Below are 24,359 nucleotides of genomic sequence, written 5' to 3'. Positions count from 1 at the left end.
TCAGTCAAATGAAAACACGCGTCTGCCTGCACAGAATGTGAACAGGCAGAAACAGGAGGAAGATGAATGTCTCAGCTTTGTGTCACACTCCTGACGACACAATGTGCTGCCTGTTTAACCCTAAAAGCAGCACGACTTTGCAACGACTAGAAGGAGGAAGCAGGCTGGGAAAGCCCCTTTTTGGAGGAGAAGGAAGGGCGGGGTGATGCCAGGCAGAGAGGAGGGTGAAGGAGGGTGAGGATACAAGGGGGGAGGAGTGAGCGCTCTGACAGCAGGAACTCTGGGAAAGTTTAGAGTTTCCCAGGAAAGGTGAATGTGATGATTTCTCAACACTTGATGACACATTTCAGCTCCTCTGGGGATGAACCTGCAGCTTTTAGTCACCCTGTACGGTTTCCTCATGAGGACAGACTTTAATGATCATCTCCTCTCAGACAGCACACACTCACACACACTCACACACTCACACAGGGGTAAACAGGATGTTTCCATCAAACTCAGTATCCTGATCTGAAGCGAACACAGAGAGCGTGAACAAAGCAGCGCTGCAGGTCTCAACCTGTTCTGTATTAAGCTGCAGACTCATCTGTTCATGTCTGATGTTTCTGTTCAGAGCTACAATCTGTGGGAGTAATAACAGGGACACATTCAGAGAGCTGAGTCCCCCCACAGAGCCCCGAATAACCTGCTGCTGTTACAGCTTCAGTGTCGTCTTATGTTGAGTCAAGTTTCTCCTTTAACAGTGAAATTCATTAACTACTGTCTCCACAGAAAGCATGACTGACTTCAACTCATTAACAGTGAGTCTGCAGTGTATGAAAAAAATATGAGATTACAGCAAAACAAAGATGGATCTTTATTATTCCCAATGGAGACTCTGACGCCATATTGCTCCAAATTCAGCCGAGGATAAAAATAATGCAAAAAAAAAAGCATTAAACATAAATGACAGAGGCAAACTGTGCTCATGGTATTCCAACGCAAACACTTTGATAAGGTTTTAGAGCTTCATGCAGTTTACTTGTCAGCTGTTTTCTCTGTTGAAATTGATTTCTGTGACTAATTTTGTAGTGATGGTGGACACTGGAGCCTAACTGTCAGACAGAAAAAGACAGAGAAGCAGAAGAAAGATAAATGGGAGAGCGATAGAGCACGAGCTAAAGGCTAAAACATGGGCTATGCTGTTCGTGATAATTTTCATCCCAACCCACAGTCAGCAGTTATTCTGCAGTGGTCTGTTCAAACTTGAAAGTCTATCAATAAAATGAAGAGTGTAGAAAACAGACAACTTTTCAAAATATGTAAAGAAATGTCAACTTTAAGAATATATTTTCTAACTTTTAATCACTTTTCAAGATTAAATTTGTTAAAAACAGGAAATTACTAACAAAATAAAAAAAAAACAGATTTATACAAGCAGGTTGTTGCAAAAAGGAAAAGGCATTTCAGAGCTCTGTCAGCCATGAAGTCAGGGAAGAGCCTCAAAGTTTTTTAGATAGCTTTACAACAGGCGCAAACCACCAGGTAAACATGAATCATGACATAATCATGCCGAAGTTGCAGCTGCCACACAAGGTTTGGACAGTACAATCGGAAATTTGAGAAGCCGACGACTGTGGCACTTAACATGTTGTATTTTCAGAACAAATGGTCGAAACAATGAATGATGAAAATAAAAAAAAATGCAATGAAATGCACTGTTGCCAGGAGCACTGTATTTAGCCAGCTACTAAACTACAGTACAAACTGACATAGTTTGCTTGTTGACACATTTTGAACTGTAGCGCTATGTAACTGTTGATAAATATCTTTGTGTTGTATTTAGGGATGCGTACCGGGTTGGGTACTTTTATAGGTACCGACCAAATTCTGTCAAAAGTACCGGGTACCAATTCAAGTAAAACCATAAGATACCATGTTTAGGGACCTAAAGGCATCATTGTGACTGTGAGGAAGTGGAAGAGTAGGCAATTTTCCATGCTGCACATGAACACAGCGATACAAGGTTATATATTGAAGAAAAAAATATGTTAAATTGACAAAATTGTTTGGTTCTATTATCAAACAAATTGATATTTTTTACCACATTAACACAAAAAAGTACCAAAAATTGGTACTGTTCAGCACTGATACCGATTGCCAGGTACCAGGCATCGGTACTGTATCGTTTCAAATGCGAAAGGTACCCAACCCCAGTTGTATTTGGTAAAAGTTGTCTTGAACAAATAAAATTACAGTTAAAAAGAAGATCTAATCTCTTTTCATTTCCAAAACAAACACACGCCTTGGTAAGAGTCACAGCTTCACGACAGTGTGCACGCAACTCCAGACCAAAAGGTGTCACTACAGTTTTATCAAAACAGGTCTTATGATAGCCTCTTTAAATGTACCCAACCTTAACCTGGGGTAGGGTACATTTTTGAATCATTGCTCTGAATAAATGCATAACAGTTCATTTGAAATGTGCACAAAAGGGCACCAGAACAGAGGGACGCTGTAGACTCTGCAGCACAGGCTGTAATGCTCTGACAGAGTATTTTTGTTTCACTGCACAGATTAAGCATTTTTCAGTGGCTGCAAAAGCTGCACTATCCCCTGGGTGTAACAAATTCAAAATCGAGTGGATGACGGCTTAACAAATAAAAAGGAAAGAGTTGCATGATAATTCAATTCATGTCATTATTGACAGTATTGTTAGGAGTTATATTGATTAAACCTCAAAAAACTGAATTTAGGAGTAGTTCTTGCAGCACTGACCCAGACCACAGCTCTAAGGTGAGACTATTCTTTAAGTTTTCCTACTTTGATAACAAAACCATATGATTAGGTACATGTAATACATGTATATTGATAATTATTTGTCATTTTCACTTTGATTTAGACATAAAGTGTGATGAGTAAAGACTGTGTTTTAATTACACTAACCCTCCTCTTCCTAAATCTATAATAAATCCAAAAGCTGTTTTTTGATTCTGCTCAAAGTATAAAGAAAATCAACATAAGCTTAAGTTTTGTCCATCCACAGTCAAATGGACAATAGCATTAGAATGGACAGCACTCCCTATAGTACTCCAAAGTTCATCAGGTAACCTGCACATGCTGTATAAGAAAGCATTGATTGCTCATCTTAAATAAACTTAACTATCTATGGTTATAACTCAGAGGAAAGCTCAGATTGTAATAGCTCAAGGCAAAACCCAACAAAAAGTCTCCTTATCCCCAAACCGGCTGCCCTCCCCAGAAAGGAAGAAATAAAGAAAACTGTCATGCATTGTTTTTTGTGACTAAGTGGAGCCTGCAGGCTTCAAGCTGTGAGTGGAGTCACTGTGAACAGGAACAGAGAGCGCTTGAAAAAGGCAGATGCTGAAAATAAAAACCCTGAAACCAGGCTGGAGCTTTGGTCAGCTGGGATCAAAACAGCAACCAGGAAACAGAAAAGCTGGAAACAGACAAACAAAACAACACAATGACAGGCAGCGGCACCGGAGGAGATAAGAGCTGATCTGAGGTCTGCTGACTCTGAGGAGAGGAGGGCAGGGCCAGCTCCACACTGTGGCTCCTTCACAATAAGAGTGTGAGGTAGATCTGTGTGTGCATCAGCCTGTTGCTACACTCCTGCTCTCCTGCTAACAAAAGTGTTTACAGAATCTAAATTTATCCTGACAGCACCTGAATGCAGCAGCCCGTCACACCGGCCAACATAATACAGAGCGAGCCGCCGAGACAACTGCAGCGTTTCAGATTTCAGCGGGCACGCGTCGGCCTGTGCAGCCACAATGACATGATAATACAGAGTCTGCATGCAAAGTCAGGGACCGGCTCCACAAACTCAGAATCCAACAGTATCAGCTTGTCTGTTTGTGCCCAGACGTCAGAGACCACATCAGAAGGAGTCTGGTCGCTGTTTGTTCACAGATCTAAAATTTAAAAATGCTGCATGATGACGTGACAATATGAAACCACAGAACAGCTGACAGACCCACAGAGCCTCTGTCCTTGCTCTGAAGATTTCTGATAACTGATGAATGTAGCGTTTGTTTCAAGCTGTGACAAACTCATCCCATGACTCAAAAATCTGTTTCCTAATAAAATCAGAGATGTCACGATGAATGAGTCGCTGAAGGCAGAACAACAGAAACAAATTATGAATTCTCCTCATGATGATTAACAGTTTGATTTGCTCCATGGAGGCCTGCAGAGGCCAAAACAAACACTGACTATGACAGTAAACATGGTGACTATACATAAATTAAAGAGGAGAAAAATCAAAACAAAGCACTGTACTGCGCTATGTGGTACTTTATGGATTAAATTGACAATTTATTAATACCAAACAAAAAAGGGGGCTTTCTTTTACTGCATTACTGTCACAAAAGAAAACAAAATAGATTTTTTTTGCCCATATTTTCTGCAACTTTACTGCATAAAAAGAAAACCTATCAAGAAGTAAACAGTTTTCCCTTTAATTTATCTATTATTTGTTTGTTTACAAAGACTCACATCAGTATAACTGATAATAGAATGATGATCACCTGAACTCTGTATATTGGTGTTTTAGGATTTTATAACTTGTAATTTTACTTTTCTTTACTGAAAGTGTCAAAAAGTAGATAATTAATTTATTGTTGACACAGATTTTTTTTTTAAATGTTTTTAGATTAACCATCTTATCTTACATTAGACTGTATTGGATAAGTAAGCTTTAGATCTTATTCACTTAAATGGACCCAAGAGTTTGTCTCAGGCAATAATGCAAAGTAGAAAACAGGTTCAGACACAAACAAATTATAAAAAAAAGGAAAAGAGAGAAGTAGGTGTTTTCAAAAATTAACAGAGATCTGTGAGCTGCAAAAGTAAGACAATGAACTGATGAAGTGATTGTCAAGAAACTTTACAGCAGCTGTTTAAAGATCTTACTGCTGCTGAGGGGATTTTATAATAAAAAGATGCAGAAATTCATTATTTATAGCTTTTTTATAATCCAAGTATCCATCAGGCCACCTGGCCTTTTTTTTCTCCTATTTTTACTTTTTCCTGAAAAGAGTCTGAGACAATGCCTGGGAAAATCTCATCCCTACTGGAACATTTTTTTCTCCTGCCCAATCAGTAGAAGAGTAATGGTAATTAGAATCATTCAATCAATCAATCAATCAATCAATCAATCAATCAATCAATCTTTATTTATATGGCACCAAATCCTAACAAACATTACCTCAGGACACTTTCCAAAACATGAACAGATCTAGACCCGTTAACTCGGGACGAGTACCGAATTGGGTACTTTTATAGGTACCGACTAAATTCCATCTGTAGTACTGGGTACCGATTCATGTAAGAACAAAAGCCGTGTTTCCACCAAGCAGTCTGGTTTGGTTCAGTACGGTTTGGCACAGTTTAGTACAGTTAAGCCTGATCCTGTTTGCGTTTCCACAGCAAACTGTGACCTCTCGTGGGAGGCGGAGTGTAAGCCGGACGCCGAAAGCTGCATCTGTCAAATAATAGCATGACGCCGCAGCAGCGTGACACAGTTTATCCTGCTAATAAATCCAACGAAGAAGAAGAAAATCGCGACACAGTAAACAAAGAGCACAGATGGAAGACATGCAGCATTTCGTCCTCTCTTTGATTGGCATGTAGCTCTTTGATACAAAGTGCAATCAAGCTTTGTTTTAGAGAAGTCTGTGTGCTGCCAGGAGAAATGCAGCCGCTGTCGGGGTAAGTGACGATTCTTTTGACCAATCAACCGTCTGCAGTGTGTTGCTCCACCCTCTGAGAGCGGATCGGTTCAGTTTGACACACATACGAAAGGGTCTCAAAAAGTGGAACAACTCGTGTCGGTAATTTGGGGATCTGTCCCAGGTAAGTCAGTGGAAACGCCACAAAATGCGCACTGTACCGAGACGAACCAAACCAGTCTGCTTGGTGGAAAAACAGTTAAAAGGTACCATATTTAGGTACATAGTCCTTGTGTCTATCAGGGAGTGGAAGAGTCGGTAATTTTCCATGCTAGACATGAACACAGCATTACAAAGTTATATATTGAGATATAAATATGGATATCCAGATGAAGCTAAAAAAAAACCTTAAGTTTCCTTCTTTAAGGAGCTGTTTGAATTTTCTTGCTAGCTCAAATCGTTGGGGAGTTACGGTAATTTAAAGAGCACTTATCAAATAGAAGCGCCTGTTTGGTTTTAAAGCATTAAATGTCATGATTCTAACTTTAATTTTAACCATTTTTGATTTAAGTTGACAGAAATATATCAAAGAAATCGGCACTAGCTTAATCCCAGATGTTGTTTAGTGTTGAAATAATAGAAGAAAATCTTCTCATCTTCTGGCTAAGCTAGGTTAACCTGCTGCCAGACGTTTTCTTTGGCTTCAGAATGGACGGATTTGTTTTTGAGCAAAAAAGTGAATAGTATCACGATAAACAGGATATATTATTTCTATTTTCTTAATGTCTTGAACTACTGTGTTCAATGAAATTAGAAGAAATGAAGTTCACGCTGCCTTTAGACAGTCTCTGTTTACATTTTCAAAAGCTTAAAGCTGAGATACAACTTTTGAAGACAGCAGGATAAGTTTCCCTAAAGAAATACCTCCAACACAAGCACATGTGAAGAGCTAAGAAATAAAAAGGTACCAGTTTGTCCACCAAAAGCAATACTAACCAAAAGTTCCTCACTGGAGCTACAACAGACAAGATCTTTCTTTTCAACTCACAAAAATCCTTTTAGATGAAACAACACACATCATTAGCATGATGGTCTCATGTTCACAGCACCGTATGAAGACAAAGAGGAGAGGAAGCAAAGGAGTCAGCTGATTCTCAGCTCAGAAAATCAGTTAGGCCAAGATTAACTCATAACTGTAGAGCCAGGAGCAAAAACCTGAGGCGTATTTCAAAGAGAGAAGTGAAAACTTTGTCATCTCTGCCTGGTGTAAAAACTGAGACCTGGAGAGGAAATCCTCCCAGCTGCCTCATAGCAACACGTCACTGTGGTGAGAGTTTCCCCTGAGTCATCACTCGTCTGCTGCAGGAGAGGACGGAGCCATGGAAAGACAGAAGGAGAGAAAGAAGAGGAGATGGAGGAGATAATTACCCAGGATGGAGTGAACGCGGACGGAGAGCTGAGTCCTCAGGATCAGGATGGGCTTCTTCCCTTTGCTGTGGAAAAAAGAACGAGAGAAAGATTCAGAGCTGAAGAGAAACCACAGAAACAAAGAAAGAGGATCCACCGTGACAGTTTCACTTCACTGTGTGTGTGTGCGTGTGCAGCTTTCCTCTTAACTCTGAGGTCTTGATGCTTTAAGAAAAAGAGCTGCAGAGGAACAAAGGTTGTGATGAGCTCAAATCCCTTTACTCAACATCAAACAAACGATTAAAACCACTTTCTTATTAAAAACTAGGCTAAATTTCAAGAACTAGCTGTGCCACTGTGTGTCCTGCAAAATGACACAGAAGAAGAAAAGAAAACGCAGAGTGCTCTAAAAAATGAGCAGCACACATCTTTGTTTTACTTTCACCCTCAGATCTGTGCTGATTCCCACACTCCTTAAAATTACTGTCTATTTTGATGATGTGGTTCCCCTCTGACATCTGATTGGCTAGCTGCACCTGTGTGCTCACAGGTGGCAGGTAACAAAGGAATGAGGATATCCTTTCTATTTGACACAAAATATCCATCAACTAAGCTATTTGAGGGTTTTTTTGTGAAATGTGCCATTGTTTCCATCACTGTGGTAGAAGGAGGTTGCTGCTGCTATGATATGGTAAGCCACAAGGAACAAAATTACATTAGAAAAATAATGTGTGAATGTTAGATCTGGATTGTAATATGGCTTATTCTTCAATGCTTTGAATGCAGTGTGATTTTGATGCTGGTTGGTTTGACGTTTTAGGTCTTGTTGCGTGTCCTGCTTGTTCACAGAGGACTTTGGCGAGAAATAAAGATTACACTGGAACTGAGACATGCTGCTGTTAATCAGCAATCAGTCAAATAAAAGTGAGAAGGTGATCGGTAGTTCAGAGATGAAAAGGACGGCTGATCAACATCATTTCAACGGAGAGGGGTCCAGCTGCAGACCTCCACTCTCAACCTGCTTTGTTGGCGGCTCCACTACAAGTCTGTCAGAAGAAAGTGACCCCAGTGGATTCAATTTTTATTTATAATCAAATAAATAAGAAATCTGTCACTGGATCTGGATATTTCTTGATGTAATTAAGGAAGAATAAGAAAAAAATTGCACGTCACCTGAAGTTGGTGTCTTGTTTTGTTACATGTTATTGACCTGAGTCGACCATCTAGTGCCTCAAAGTGGTTGCAGCAATATTTTGAGCCGTAGTTATTCTGTCAGCCATGACCCTGGACATAACTATTTTTTCCCTCTGTTTGAAATCTTTTGCCTTTCAGTATTTTGACAAGTTATTTTGGTGTATGCTAACCACTAGCATATCAATGCAATTTCCCATACAAGTTAGCATCAAACCAGTGTTTTTGGTTTCATTTAGAGATGTATTACATGTTGAATGTAGGGATGTCCCAATAAAGATTTTTTTTACTTCTGATGCGATTCGATTTTTTCATGGTATGTTTTGCCGATCCGATCCCCTTCTCTGATAAATCCTGTGCTCTGTTGGTTGATTTCGTTGTAAATGACGAATCATATTAGTTGTCTTTAAGTGAGCCCTGTTGGTACCTCCTCGAGGCACACTCACTTTACAAATGTTGTAAGACGCTGTTTAACTTTCCAAAGAGAATAGAATAGATAGAATAGAATAGAAAATACTTTATTTATCCCCGAGGGGAAATTCAGGAGTCACTGCAGCATTTAAGAAAACAAAAGTAAGAAAGAGTATAGAAAGAGCAAAAAGGTCCATAAGAAATTAGATGACGACTTCCCATCCACCACTCGTCCACCACTCTCCAGCCCAGCCAGCCTCCACCTCCACAGGGTCCAGGACTGAGCCTCCCCAGCAGTCTGTTCAGTCTCTGTCTCCTGGATCCTGTCTGCTCACAGCAGGTGAAGCTCCTCCGATGTGTCGCCGGCGTCCGATGTCAGCTCCGTCAGCCACGTCCGTGAACAGCACGATGCCGCTGGGTTAGCACGGCTAGCTCGTCCATCCCCCGGAGCTGGATCCCACGTTCCCAAAAACGATGGATGGAAGGACAGGTCCACGTTGTCATCTCCCAGCTCACACCCGAGAACCGGCACGTCGTCCTCACCTCCTCCTCCTCAGCTCAAGGGAAATCATCAAGCCTTACACCAGTTAGCATTGGCATGCTACAGGCTGCTAACAGCTTATTTCACATGTAAACAATGCAGCCATGGTTACATGAAGGATCTCCAGACAAACACAGGAGAAAAGTAGTCAAAAATATCGCCGAAGCCACAAAAAGTTTGGTGTCCGTGACCGACAATGAACCATACAAAGTGATGATCCACTCCAAACACAAAGATTACGAAAAAGAGATGAAAAAAATTACAATTTACAGCAGCCATAAAGCGTGACGGTGCTGAAAACACATGAAATCTCGATCGGTCCTGATGACATAATGAAATGCGATGCTATCCGATACTCCAAAAACAGCCATTTTGGGCACCGATACTGATTAGTGTATCGGATCAGGATATCTCAAGTTGAATGTCTTGAATACGAAGCTCCTGTGAAAAAGTAATGTACATTTCTTTGTGTTTAGTGTTTCTTAAGTAAAACTTCAAGCAGAAAATCCTGAATCAGAGTTTTCTTGGGCAAGTGTTATTTATCTCCTAAGATAGCTTGGGCTAGTCAGCGTTAGGTAAAGCAGCTCTGGTTTAAAGTAAAGAATTGACAAGTGAAAAATAAAAAATGAACAGTTACACATAAATTGGTATGATAATGAAAAAAAAAACATGCACTTGAGAAATATTTATTTGATGGATTTCTGACTTATTCTGCAGTAAATCACCAGGGGGAGCTCTAAATAATCTGTCCCTGAGGCTAACAATCAGGTCTACTTTTGCATGAAAATAAACTTTCATTTTCTCGGTCTAATCACGCTTCAAAACGAGTTCATCCGTGAGAAAAATAGTCTAAATAGCACCACTCAGGCACAGATGCCAAAATCCTTACCAATAAAAGATTAAAAGGATTATCAGCTTTATTATTTCAGCCCCACGACCACCCAGCTCTCCACCTGCAGGGAGCTCAGGTTTCTGCACGAGAAACAAATCTTCTGAGAGTAATGAAGTCAAAGCCTGGACGCTGAATCTGTCTTTGGAGTAAAAGTTTCAAAGCTAAGTTTACTGAAAGGCTGTGTTATCTCACTGCCTCTCAGGTTATCTCCTGATTTAAAGCCTGCAGGTGGAGAAGACTCTGAACTGATCCCAGAGCAGCTTCGTTTCCATCTGAACCAACGAAAGCAGACCCACTGTGGCCCGCTGGGATCAGGGTACGGAAAGAACGACAGCATGGAGATATGGAAAGAATGAGGGAGAAAGAGGCAGAGAAAGGAGAGTTTGACTGAAGCTAAAATAAGAAAGTATTCTCAGAGTTTTCTCGTCGTTGAAGAAATCACACACACACACAGACACACAGACACACACGCACAGTTTCCAGGGTCACTTAAAACGGACTCTCACACACACAAACACAGTCATGTTGCCATCACTTCAGAAGGTTAGGTTACACTGACTCATATTTATTTCCTGGAGACAAACCCTAACCTTAAACCAAGTCATCACCCTCAGAAAAAAAAAGATCTGGGAACAACGTGACTTTTTAAATAGATTCATGTTTCAGAATGTGAGTTATAAATGTGGAGAAGCTGCTGGATGCTCTGGAGTCATTCAGGATTAAAAACTACTTTACTGTTAACCCTCCAAACAAAAAGGGGGTCAAGCTGTAATGTAGTGTAAGTGTTACATGTGAAAACTGAAGCATTGTTAACTTTTTTGCAGCTACTTCAGGCTAACCTTTGTTAGATAAACATAGGTTACTGTTATTCTGCCTCAGACATGCTGCATTCATGCATTGTCTCTGCAGAGTCTCAGTTTCACTGTAGTTACAAAATAACTCTCTTATACTCCGTGGGATAAACCTGATTAACAGATTTTGCTGAGGTTTCTCAAAACTCACCTATTTTTATCCCAAAAAATCCTACATGTGTCTAAAGGATCGGTATTTTGCCAGAAGATGGCGCCATAATTGTGCAAAAGCTTTGACCATCAGCGGCAACCATGACCATCACCCACTACTTGACCAGAAATTAGTTCTCTTTCATTATTTAAAGACATTATTTCACCATTAATTGCAGTAGTGTTGTAGTTAGTAATGATTGAGAGCAGTAGTGCTATGGCCAAGATATTGTGTGTAGTACGCAGTGCATTAGTAAGTTACAATAGTTAATCATCATGAAATGCTATAGTGCAACAGCTAGCTACAAGAAATCACAATGGTGCAACAGTTAGTTGCAATTAATCAAAGCAACTTACAGTTTATCGTGATTAATCGCAATAGTTACTTGCAATTAATTGCAGTAGCACTATCGTTGTTTGTCATGAATTGTAATAGCGCAATAGTTATCGTAGCAGGGCAACAGTTAGTCGCAATTAATCGAAGCAACTCAGAGTTTATCGCTACCAATCGCAAAAGTGCAATAGCTACTTGTGATTAATTACAGCAGTGCAATTAGGGATGGGTACTGAATTAGGTACTTTTATAGTTACCAGCCGAATTCTGTCATAAGTACCAGGTACCCATTCAGGTGAAAACAAAAGGTACCATGTTTAGGTACCTAAATGCATCCTTGTGACTGTGAGGGAGTGGAAGAGTAGGCGATTTTCCATACTGGACATAAATACAGCATAGCAAAATTATATATTGAAGAAGAAATATGTTGTTTTGAAAAGATATATGTTTCATTATTAAACAAATTTATATTTTTTACCACATACAGCCAAAAAAGTACCAAAAATTGGTATCGTTGAGTACCGGTACCGATTACCAGGTACCGGGCATCGGTACCATATCGTTACAAATGTGAAAGGTACCCATCCCAAAGTGCAATAGTTGTTTGTCATGAATTCTAATAGTGCAATAGTGATCACAGCAGTGCAACAGTTAGTCGCGATGAATTGAAGCAACTCAGTTTGTCACAATTAATCACAATAGTGCCATAGTTTCTTGTTATTTAACACAGCAGAGCAGTAGCTCAGTGAATAATAACAGCGGCAAAAAAAAATTCCACAGCAGTGGTTCACTGGATTGATCTCAGTGGAGCAATCACAGTAGTAAGTAATTTTGTTAAATCCAAAGTTGTTTAGTAGTCAATCAGTTATTTCAAGCAAACTCTCTCTACACCTGGGGTTCTAAAACTTTTCTGGACCACGGACCACTTTGACAAATGTTGGCTGCAGTGTTTTTTTGTTTTGAGCTTTTTTTCTATCATTGTGCACTATGTGAAGTGACAAACATGTCACAATCAAATCTGGAATCATCTCATGGCACCAAGCTAAATTGGGTGGGATTGTTGGTAACAGTAACTGATTTTTCTAGGGATGGGCGAGTACCAACACCAGGTATTGGTATCAAGACGATACCAGTCTTTTTTCAAGGTATGGGTACTCATGAAGGCTGCCGATGCCAGCAGATGATACTCAAGGCAAGAAAATCTTGCGCCGAGCAATTCCTCCTTGTCGGTGGTTGCCGCTGCTTGTTCGGGTTTACTACCACAGCAAATATGGGTCAGGTACTTGATACTTAAACTCTGATAGTGGTTAGTTTTATTTCACAATTTTAATATTAATTTTTTGATATTCATTAAAAAAAATGAAAACTCAGAGAGAGTTGTTTTTTTTTTATTTTGGACTTAATGTCAGAGTGAGTTAGCCATCTTTGATCAAGCTGATCTGTCACTTTTAATTTAAATTTCATGCATCAAAAGTAGTAACAGTATCTGTACTCGGTATCGGTGAGTACTCAAGAAGGAGTACTCTTACTGATATCGGTCTGAAAAAAAGTGGTATTGAACATCCCTAGATTTTACTGGTCCAACAGATCAAGAGATTGTTGATAAGCTTTTTCAATGATGTAACACACTTTTATAATTGTTTCAAAATTATTCTGTGGACCCCCAAGCCATGTTTCGCCGACCCCTGGGGTCCTGTGACCCTACTTTGAGAAACACTGCTCTACGATGTAGTCCCTGGCTAGCTGTAGTCACCCATTGTGGTATCACTGTTGGAAGTTTGTGGAGTGGTCCTGATGTTTCCTCTGTAAATTATCTAAGATAGCCTGCCCCTGGTGAGGAGGAGGAGGAGGGCCCTCTGTGTGAGCATTCTCTGCGTTATGACTGCATCACTTCCTGATTCTTCCAAGAACTACAAGCATGCTAAGCTCACTGAGTTACTGCAGTGTCAACACGAGGACAGATTACAGCTTGAAGAAGAATACTAAGTGATCTAATAATAACTTTTAAGAAAATTATTCCGAAGCTTTTCTTGTTGAAAGTCACTTTTTGGTCTCATTTTTTAAACCTCTCTCAATCTTTGCCGCTCGGCCTGCTGGGTGTTGGAGTTTCAGTGATGGATACTGGGTGGAGTCTGACTCTAAACACACATGTGAGCAGCCCTGACAGGTGAGACAGATCATGTGCACAGACAGGTAGAGTGAAGGTGAAGAGTCCTTACGCCAAGTCTTCATAGAAGCTCTCCAGCTCGTCTCTCTGCTCAGCCAAGGACGAGTCCAGGTCCAGGTAGTTTCCATTGGGAGCCAGCTGCAGGGCGCATTCCTCCAGCTGAGACAGAAAGACATCAGGAGATAAAGTTTAATCATGAGTCTGAGTGAATCTTAGTGAGGCAGAGATCAGATCAGCCTCAGTATTAACAGATCCTGCAGCAGCTGCTGTGACACTGATACACAAACAAAACCCACAGAACCTGTTCGTCTAATGAGGTCAGCTCTATTTTATAAACCTCTTTGAAGCGTCAACACCTTATAAACTGAGGCGCTATATTAAAGCCGACATGTCTGTTTGTCTCCTGGAGCACGAAGCATCCAATAAAAGCTCAAAAAAGGAACAAACTTCAGATTCAAAGACATCTGGAGGTCAAAGAGAGCGTTAGAAACACTGAAAGGAAAACAATAACTCAGTTTTGGTCGGTGTGATCTTGTATTACGCTAATTGGATGTCCTATTATGTGTCTCAAACACACCCACAGAGTGACTGTGCGGCCGACAGGTGTGGCTCAGATTATCCATTCATACATAGTCTGCAGCCACACACCTGCGACTCAGGTATGAGTTTCATTCAGAGCCAGCTGAGCAGGCAGCAGTTCAGCCTTTGTGAGGCTGCATGTTTGACACAACAGCAAACAGGAAGCTCACCACAATAAAAAGCCAACACAATATTTTGGCATCTCCCTGGCTCAGGTTATGTAACGAAAAATTAGGTACATATTTTTATTGTTCGGCTGATTCAGAAGATGAGTGCGAGCTCTGAAGGTGATATAATCCACCACTTTGGTGCAAACTAAGCTGCAGGCACCAAAACTGCAGTTCCTTGAGTGTCCACTAGAGGCTAGCTCCAAAAAGTTCTTTGCTGAAATGCCTGTTTTTGCAGCAAAATTCAGAATGTTTACAACCTATTGACTGAAAGAGGGGGTATCGTGCTTTATTTACTTTTTACAGTGTCCTCCTGGTGCCCCTGTAGTAACTTTATATAATTTACAGCTCAAATAAATCCATATACTTCTCTTGCTGTTTTTTTTAGAAAACACTTATTTCAGCCTCTGTCGAGAACACAAACCCAACTCCCGCCCTCTGGGGGCCTCTCAGGGACAGGCCTATTGGTAGACTTTGGTGTTTGAGGCCCACCCACGGTTATGCACTGACCCCATCATTTCAGCAATTTTCGTGAAGATCTAGTGATATTTTAGTGTTTTGGTCAGTTTACAGACAGATTTAGGGATTTCTAAAACATATGAGTATGTAGAGGTTTGAAAATCTGCACATGCTCAGTCTGAACATCCAGCATTGGTACTTTATGAGCTTGTTTAGAATAAAGTAGGATACCCCTCTTAAAGAGGTTCAGAAAGTTTACCAACAGAAGTCAGAAAATCATGTATTTTACTCTCACAGTTCAACAACCTACCCAGTTATTATGTTTTGTGTCAACACCTTAGGATCTGATTTTGAAAAACTCAGGGTAGACAAAGCTTCATCCCTAACAGGGGCCTGGGCTCTGGACTGGGAATCAATACCGTGACGAAGAATCATTTAAACCAGAACAACACGATTTCCTTCTGCAGCTTCAACGTTATATTCAACTATTAGATAAAAGTTTGCAGGTTTTCTGCAACTTTTAACAACAACTCCTCATTATCTAATCTTTGCATCACATCATGGATGTTTTGCATGAGCCATCCTCTGCAGCAGACCCTACGTTCTTTCAGATTTCTCTCTTTTCATGTAGTAAACAGCATTCATGGACCTCTGATCTGCATCTCCTCTGTCTATTTATAACCTGGCAGGCCAACGTCTTGTAGCTGTGAGCCATGACTCACAGTCAGGTATGGGGCTGTAATGAGGGGCAGAAAATGAACCGGTCTGGTGGTGAAAGTGAGCCGCCGAGCAGACTCTGAACCAGCAGAGCTGCATTCTTCTGCAGCGACGCCTCCTCCCGCTCAGACTCCTCTGGAAACACGGAGATGGCAGAGCACCAACTCATGACCTCACCTCCATCCTGTGGACCAGTGTTACGGCTCTGATTGTGGAGATCATCTGGAGGTTTGTTTACAAGCTCAGATCCTTCAGGGTTTCCTTTGTGAGTTCCCTGTGTATCTAATAAAAGCACAGGTGAGCGCGTGTCTGCTCTCGTGTCCGTAAAATGTGAAAATCGACGCCTCAGGAGGTCAGAGACGAGAATAAAAACAGTTTAATCTGGAGGAAGGTTGTGTTCTTGATTTTTATTTTTCAGGAGATTATTTGCTCTTATTTGAATCTTTTTCTGGTTTGCTACCAGTTTTTAACATTTTAGAGCCTTGATATTTCAAGTTTCTTGATGCCTTTTATTCATTTTTAAGTCACACCATTTAACTGTTTCTAACTGTATGTGAAACATTTTGCAGCTCGGTATGAGAGGTGCTTTAAAAAGTTGTTTTATTCTTCTTCTGACACTAAATTTCATCAAAAAGCTAAAAAGTTAGCATTTTCAACTTGAAACTTATATTTCACTTTTGTAGAAGCATTACTAGCGCTAGCAGAAATACTACACCTCCAGCTCAGGTCCTGCTTTGAATATAATAACTTACATTAGCATTCAAAAATATTAAGATTAGAAGATAAGGGACTTTAAATGCACAAGAAATAACATTAGATGATAAGTTCAGCAGATATGGAGATGTTTAAAAGTGAAATTGTTAGCAGAGCTTGGCTAAAAGATGTCTTTACTTTGCATCTTAAAGCTATGCTATGCTAAAAACATCCTCCAGTTTCTATGGTCTGTATAAAGCAATGGGTGACACCACTCATTGGTTTCTAAAGAGGCGTTCTGTTGCCAAACAATGACAGTCAGCATACTGGAAATGATGACTCAACTGACTTTCGAGTGAAAAGTCAGAGAGATAGAGCAGGGTTGGACCATAGACTGTATGTAGAGTGGACAGCGTGGCTCCACCTTTTACCATTGTACGGTTTTGAAGCTAAAATTCTCCCGTCACAGGTGCAGCCATTGGCAGAAGTTAAGCAGCCAGAGTCTGCGCAGTAGAGACTGAGAGGGATTCTGGGAGAATCTGAGTGGAGCTGGGTGACAAAAATAATATATATATATATTTACAAATATATATATATATATATATATATATATATATATATATATATATATATATATATATATATATATATATGGTTTTTTTTTTTCTTTCCAAGAGTCGAATCACTTCTTGACTCTACCTCCCGACATATTTCATAATCCCCGAAAAAATACACAAGAACGACAGCTGTCAAGCATCATTAAACGTTAAAACCTCATTTTAACCTCATATAATTAATGCAAACGAAACCGTTCAGAAAAAAGAGGACTTGAATACAAGGCAGCCAAATGATATCTTCAAATCACCACAACAATCAGACGTGAGATACATTTCTACGAGGAGTATTCATTTTTCGATGTTTGACCACAGCCCATCCGAAATGGCTGGGGAGATGGATTTTTTGACCAATCCTGCAGCAAGCCTCACTTTGAGCTAAGCAAGATGATGTCCATTTTTTTAATAGTCTATGGGTTGAGCCTTTAAGGGCGTCTATGAGGGTGCTACAGCCCTAATCCTGCCTACATATGCAGGACTCCTGTTTTAATATACAGTGGTACCTCAACGTACAAATGTCCCAACTAAAGAGTTTATGATACATCTCTCTGATAGTTTTTGTTTTGAGCTGAGAGCTGAAACTCGAGATACAAGCTTCAGTTACTCCATTCCAAGATGGCCCAGCAAACACTATAATGCCTCGGAAGCTACGCCCAGCATCCCATGTCTTACTCAAACAAAAGTGGTTAGCTCACAGTGAAAGCATCAGCGTTGTGCTTTCAGCTATTTTGTGAAACTTTCAGACATTATTGAAAAGAAACACCAAGAAAAAGTTGCAACTAAGGGTGGGGTGCTGCTATTTAATTACACTTGGCTAACTAATTTCAGGAACATTCTGAAACAAAGATCATTGGACAGGTTTTTATGACACCTGCAGGTGAACTTGAGGAAAGAGTGGAGGAAAGAGCAAAAATGAGTAAATCAGATTGAGTTATTCAGTTTAGCCTTTCTCCTCCATCTCTGTCAGCATCTTCAAGGTAAATGCTAAACATTATTAGGGATGGGTACCAAGGCAGGTACTTTTTTAGGTACCGACCGAATTCTGACAAAAGTACCGTGTACCGATTCAAGTCAAAAGGTACCATGTTTAGGTACCTAAATGCATCTTTTGAGTGGAAGAGTAGGCGATTTTCCATGCTGGAGATGAACACAGCATTCCAAGTTTATATATTGAGGAATAAATATGTTAAATTGAAAAAAAAAAAATTATTAAACAAATTGATATTTTTTACCACATAAACACACAAAAGTACCAAAAACTGGTACCGTTGAGTACCGGTATCGATTGCCAGGTACCGGGCATTGGTACCGTATCGTTTCAAATGTGAAAGGTACCCATCCCTAAACATTATACTTAATAAAACCAGTTTATTGCAGTGCGTTCTATCATATTGTGTTTTTATGGGTATATATTTATTATTCAAAAACATGTACCAAAAAATTATGGTGTTTTTGGGGGGTCTGGGACAGTTTAACAGCATTTTAGTTCATTCAGTATTTTCAGTTTTGGGCTCCATCACAAAAAGAATTAAACTTGCAAGTCCATTCCAACTTCCTAATGGTTAAATTAAATGAAAGAAGTATTTTGGTAATGTTTGGATTTTTCTAGGCAAAGTGACTTGTAGAAATTGGATGAAGTTCTTTTTTAAAAATCAGGGGTTTAAAGGGTATCCTTGGGCTGCTATTTGTTGAGTTTTATGGGTTTAAAAACATCCACAACCAATGAATGAAGCAGACAGCCTTTGTGCTGAGCTAGGCTAAACATATCTTTGTTTTAGACCAGAGAACAATGAGGGTATACGATAAAAAAAAAAACCTTCACAAGGTTGTTTTTTCTGCAGCTGCTGTCTTCACATTAGCGGAAGGAAAAGGCTGCTCTTCTTATCATCACCGAGCTGTTTCTGTATTACATCCGTCCATCCATCCCTCCATCCAGCTTATCTCCTGTTTACAGGTCCCACCCTTTTCCTCCACAATCAGTCTGCACGGCCCACATTAACGCTGGAGGAAGGGGCAGAAAACTACCTTTAAATACCCAGAAACACTGAGGAAGACTTCATTAAATATTTGGCTTCATGCTGCTGAAGCAAGTCTCCACACGGTCAGATCTGATAATTGGATTTCATCTCGCAGGTCGAGTCCCAGGGCATGATGGGAACAATTAGAGGGTCAGTGGAGGAATGTAATCTAGAGGGACCGGCGCTCTGTACTTTATCTGATCCCAGAGATTCCAGCGGGGCTCTGAACGCCTCGCTGCAGACTGGAGCAGATTTCAGTCTCCTTCATGGAACTAACAAGGAAGTTATAGAGTTTGATTTCCAAACAGATCAGAGCAGCAGAACAAATAAAAGCCACATCATTTCAGTGCTAGATAAGGTTTTAACAGTCTGACAAGTGGAAAAAGTATATTTATTCACTAAAATTTAAAAACACAGAGCTTGGATGGATTTTTTTTTCGATTAATCATCTCCTCAGAAAGTAGAGCAGCTGCTTGTATCTCGGTCAGTGTACTTTAACCTCTGTGATAACTGAGGAATGAGCAGCACAAAGAAATATGACTGATACGTAACTGACTGAGTTAGCCTCTGAAGCATGTAGCCGTGTTCTCTTCCTGTTTGGAAAACTGCTCTCAGGACAAAAACAGACGCATCATTAGTCACCCAGCGAACAGGAAACTGACCCACAGAGCTCATTCTCCTTTTTCTGAACAGCTACAGCTCACATTATGAAATATAAATCGTTAAATGACTTTATACTTGGGCGCTACTTTTGTTTGTTTTGGGTTTATATTTACAAATGGGTACAAAAAGCTTGAGGAGGGGGTATTGTCATATTTTCTAGTCTTTACTCTGTCCCTTTCAGCTGCTGTCTCTTTAAGGCTCCTTGTTCCATAAACCCCCTTCACTCTGATTGGTTGGCCCTCTATGGACAGATCTTGGTGTTTGAGGCCCACCCCTGCAACAATGCATCATGAACTAGCTATGTGAAGATTTTCAAGTTTGGTGAAGATCTCTTGGATGAAATCTTATGAGGATTTTGTCCAATTTTTAGAGTGGAGTAGAGGTGGGAGCAAGTCACTCATGTGCAAGTCACAAGCAAGTCTCAAGTCACTGCGGTGAGAATCAAGCAAGTCAAGTCAAGTCATTGCTCAGGCCAAGCATATCACAAATCAAGTCATACAAAAATCTGATGATCAGCCCCAGTTTCCACTTTCCAAACAGTAAAGACAGTGATACACAAGATGAGTTTGATTTCAGCATCAACCACAAATCAGTCTGTCTAAGTGTATCCATGCATATACTAAACTTAAACTTAGTTTAAAAAGCTACATTAGCATTCATGTTAGCAAATGTCACCTTTCCAGTCAATGTTTTACCCATCTGATGACAAAATGTCACCTAAAGACACAAACTGTGCATTTCATCAAGAAGACACACAAGGTAGCTTGTTTAGGCTATGTTAGTGTTAGCAAACATTAGCTTTCTAGCAGCTGTAACAGCTAGCTAAAAGACACATTCTCGTAGCTTTCCTTTCTTTGGGGGTTTTGCAGTGACAGATGAAGTTGGATGTGGTGGAAGTTGTGTAACTGATTTTTGATCTGCATATCTTAAATACCGCTGTTTTCTTTTTCATACCACCATCGGCAACATCATCCTTGAACCCAAATTGAATCATTCTTGGTCTAGCCGCCTCCATGGCTGCTGCTCCTGTGTTGACTGCTGTTAAGCCGCATTTACACCAAGCAGTCCGGTTGGGTTCAGTACAGTTTGGCTCGGTTTGGTACAGTCAAGCCTTATCCCATTTGCGTTTCCACAGCAAACTGTGCCCTCTTGTGGTAGGTAGGGTGTAAGCCGGATCCCGAAAGCCGCAACTGTTAAATAATATCGTGACGCCATAGCAGCACGACACAATGTACCCCACTAATAAATCCAACAGGAAGAAAAATGTGACACAGTAAACAAAGAGCATGGCTGGAAGACATGCAGCACTTCATCCTCCAAGTCTTTCAGCCAGGAGGTTGTGGGACGGCTCATCTCAGCTATTTGAGGAACTGTCCTGGAAACGCCAAAAAATGTGCACCGTACCGAGACGAACCGAACCAGTCTGCTTGGTGGAAATGGGGCTTAAGTCAGTGCACTGCACTGTAAAATCCCTGGATCACGTTTCAAAATACGACATAATTTCTAACAAAGTCTAATGAAATAAAAATGCAAATATTTAAATTAAAGAAATCAAGTCCTTTCAAGTCAAGTCTCAAGTCTGAGTCAAGTCTCAAGTCATGAAGACCAAGTTATAGTCAAGTTGAGTTTTTTATCGATGTTGGTCAAGCAGGTCTCAGGTCCTCCAATCTGCACCTCCAGTCCCCGTCCTTTGGAGCCGAGTGTTTCAGAATCCCTCCAGAGACTGTTCTTAAAAACATCAACAACTATACTATTGCTTCCTTTGTATACATTTGACCGCATTGACCCCAAGCAGCTTTTTTTCGGTCAAAAATTGCTGGTGTGTGAACACAGAGGTGAAAAAAGACCTGCAGTTCCATGGCTGACCAATAGAGGCTGGCTGAAAAACTCAAAATATCCTGATCATGATGTAACAAGTCAAAATAGAGATGTGGATGACAGAAACTGCACAGCCAAATTTAGGGAGTCTAAAGTCATGGTGGGCCTTATGGTGGGCGACTACATGTGCTTGTTTTGATGCTCAAGAAAACCGAACTTAAGTGAATCATTTACATCACCGAGTGTGTTGGCTTTTTTTTTATTTTTTTATTAATTAAGGAAAAGATCTGTAAGGATAATTTGTAAGGTCCTGTTCCTGTCTTTATTTAGCGTATGCCCAAGCTTATTTCTTAACAACAGACACAAAGTAAAGCTGCCAGTGCATTAAATGGTCAATATTTAGGTCAAAACAATTTATAAGAATTTATTTCAATACTAATTCATTTACTTTTCAGGAAAGCAATGCTGCCAGGTTCTGAAATAAATGATTTATTGGAAAAAAAAACAACCAAATCATGACAGTTTTCTGAGCTTAAAATGAGACAAAACCCAGTTATTCTCTCAAAAATGGACTCTTCCCGAGCTGAACTAAAGTAGACTAAAATCAGAGATAGAAAGACCTTATAGATAATCCAAGTCATTACAACTCATCAGCGATCATAGTCCATCCCACAGCTGATGATGTTTTCATGCCTGTCTGGCAACCTGATCCTCCCTCAAACTGGAATCTATCATCATGACTCCAAAGTGAGTCAGTGAATGCATCACTGACTTGCAAAGCCACCAGTGACAGACAGTGATAGGTTCAGGGTCCTCCCCACAGTTAATGATCCTCTCATTTGCCATTCTAATAAAGATATACACAGATATTTGGTTGACTGGAACAAGTGCTCCAGACCTTTAAATGTCCAGTGATTCCTTAGTGGACCAGAAGTTCTCATGGTTATGATACAGGAGCTAAAAATAACCACAAACCAAATTCCTTGTAAGAAAGTGGCATTTTTACAGTGTGAGATCAACATATGTACAAGACTCAAGCATTTGCTCTAATAATTAAGGGACTGGCAGCAACTAAAGGGGGTATTGTTAGTTTTATTTGTGTAACTTCATGTATCTCAAACTGTGTGATGATAAAACTGTTGTTATGACTTTTTATGATCCAGCTGTATTAGGGGAGAGATCAAAAACCCCAATTTCTAAAAGAGGTTTAGATTGAATTGTTGTTTCTTACAATTGTTGATCTTTTAACTTTATTTTAAAGCACTAGATTGTTTTCTTTTTGAACTTTTACAGCAGTTAAAGGCTTCAAATGTCTCCTGCAGCTGTTTTAAAGTTAACAGAAGTTTGAAAACAACCAAACATGTGAGTGCTGAAGCTCAGGTAGACACCCACCTTCAGAGGCGCCTCCAGCAGCTTGTGTATCCCGGCGATCTGCTCACTGAGCGGCAGGTTCTCCTCCACATTGACCGTGGGAGGTCTCCGAGGCTCCGGGAAGTTTGTGCATATAAAGGGATCCGTGTCCTCCAGGTACTGGACCCGGCAAACAACAGTAGCCATGACGGCGAGACCGCAACACTTCTGCGGTTAAAGTGTCAGTGTGACTCCCGGAGATGCGTCTTGGTCCGGAGGGGAGTTTCAAATGAAGACATCGGGACCGGGTCCTGCTGCTCGGTCTCAGAAGCTTTCAAAGCTAGTTCAAATTCGTGTAAGTGCATCCGCTTTTACCTTTCAAAATAAGAGCTCCAGAAATCAATTCTGTTTTTAAAAGAATTCCAGATGTGTTACCTCCAGATATCTTAGATTTTACCCGTGTTTACTAGAAGATAAAGCTGACAGCACTTTAAATAAAAAAAAATCAATTTAATTCACTAAATTTTCTTATAATTAGTTAAGTGTCTTTTGTATTGTTTATATATTACATTTTAGTCTCTTAATCGATTTCCCAGTTCCAAAAAAAAAAAAAAATCATGTATGCATAAATCAAAAAATTACTTAATGAGACTTAAGAAGCTACATTAATGCTGACAGAAGAAACAACAACATTTTATTAAAATTCCAAAGACCGTTTTGATCAATAAATTTTCTTTTATTTGAGCATTTGAAGAAGACGTCAGTGGCAAATTCATCCTATAACCCATGATTTCTTTATTTATCTCTCAAATTTAAAATTACATTTTATACCTTTAGTCCTAGTTTTGAACAAAAAAGTATTAACATTCCTCCTACAAGTAGCTTCTGAGCTTTTTTCCACCAAATTTGATCTCCTGGGTAAATGTAGTGATGTAATCAATCATTATTTACTTCAGGAAACGGCTAAATCAGGTCAAAAACTATTCATCAATCACCAATGCACACCTACTGGTGATGCATGAAGGTGTGGCATTTTGTTCTTTAAAGGTACACCCAACTATTTTTCACGACCATGTTGTGTAATCATCCTTATCTTTTAATCTTCATTTATTGATTCTTCTTTAAGAAATGCAACCACTCCAAAAGACACTTGGTGGGGGAAGCAGATAGGACTGCAGACAATTGTTTTCCCACTAAATTGATTAAAAAAAGGGGGCTTTTATTTTGAAGGAGATACCAAACTTTTCCTGCCTTGGTTCTCAATGACTAAATAAAAGACCTCTCACTGCGTGACGTCACTGCTGTCCAGCATGGAAATGCATTGGGAGTGACGTAATGAATGGATGTATGGAAACAGTGCGAGGCCGCTGCAGCTGTTCTCAGGTCAGTTTACAGCTCAGCTCAGGGCCTGCTCTTTGTCAGGTAAAAACAACACACGAAGAAGAAATCAGTCATCTAATGGGACGCAGGTCAGAGTTTTTCAGAGTCCTCACGCCTCAAGTAATGATACAACAGCGAATCCATGTGGTAACAAGGTGACAGCACAGCTCAGTTTAACAGGGTCTGTGATGTTTCCCTTAAGTTTGATCACAGATTCTTCTTTCGTTAATAAGATTTCTTTAATTCTGTCTTGCTTGCATTTTATAGGGACAGACCTGAACT

General features: G+C 40.0%; 1 protein-coding gene across 2 annotated transcripts in view; it reads right to left on the bottom strand.

Moving 5' to 3' along the window:
* The window catches only part of fhod1 (formin homology 2 domain containing 1), a 59,015-nt gene extending 35,983 nt beyond the window's left edge, over positions 1 to 23,032 (bottom strand). For both annotated transcript variants that reach the window (XM_074667083.1, XM_074667084.1), the window contains exons 1-3: positions 22,740 to 23,032; positions 13,672 to 13,778; positions 7,104 to 7,168 (exon numbers count right to left, since the gene is read on the bottom strand). In XM_074667083.1, coding sequence (XP_074523184.1) covers positions 7,104 to 7,168; positions 13,672 to 13,778; positions 22,740 to 22,904 — 337 coding nt within the window. In that variant the 5' untranslated portion in view covers positions 22,905 to 23,032. The remainder of the gene's footprint in view (positions 1 to 7,103; positions 7,169 to 13,671; positions 13,779 to 22,739) is intronic.
* Between the last annotated feature and the right edge of the window lie 1,327 nt (positions 23,033 to 24,359).

The sequence above is a fragment of the Halichoeres trimaculatus genome, unplaced genomic scaffold, assembly GCF_033239565.1.
Source record: "Halichoeres trimaculatus isolate MK-OKI-2021-1 unplaced genomic scaffold, fHalTri1.1 fHalTri1_scaffold_3, whole genome shotgun sequence".
Lineage (NCBI taxonomy): Eukaryota > Metazoa > Chordata > Actinopteri > Labriformes > Labridae > Halichoeres > Halichoeres trimaculatus.
Note: the sequence above shows the minus strand (reverse complement) of the source record. Positions and strands in the feature narration are given on the sequence as shown.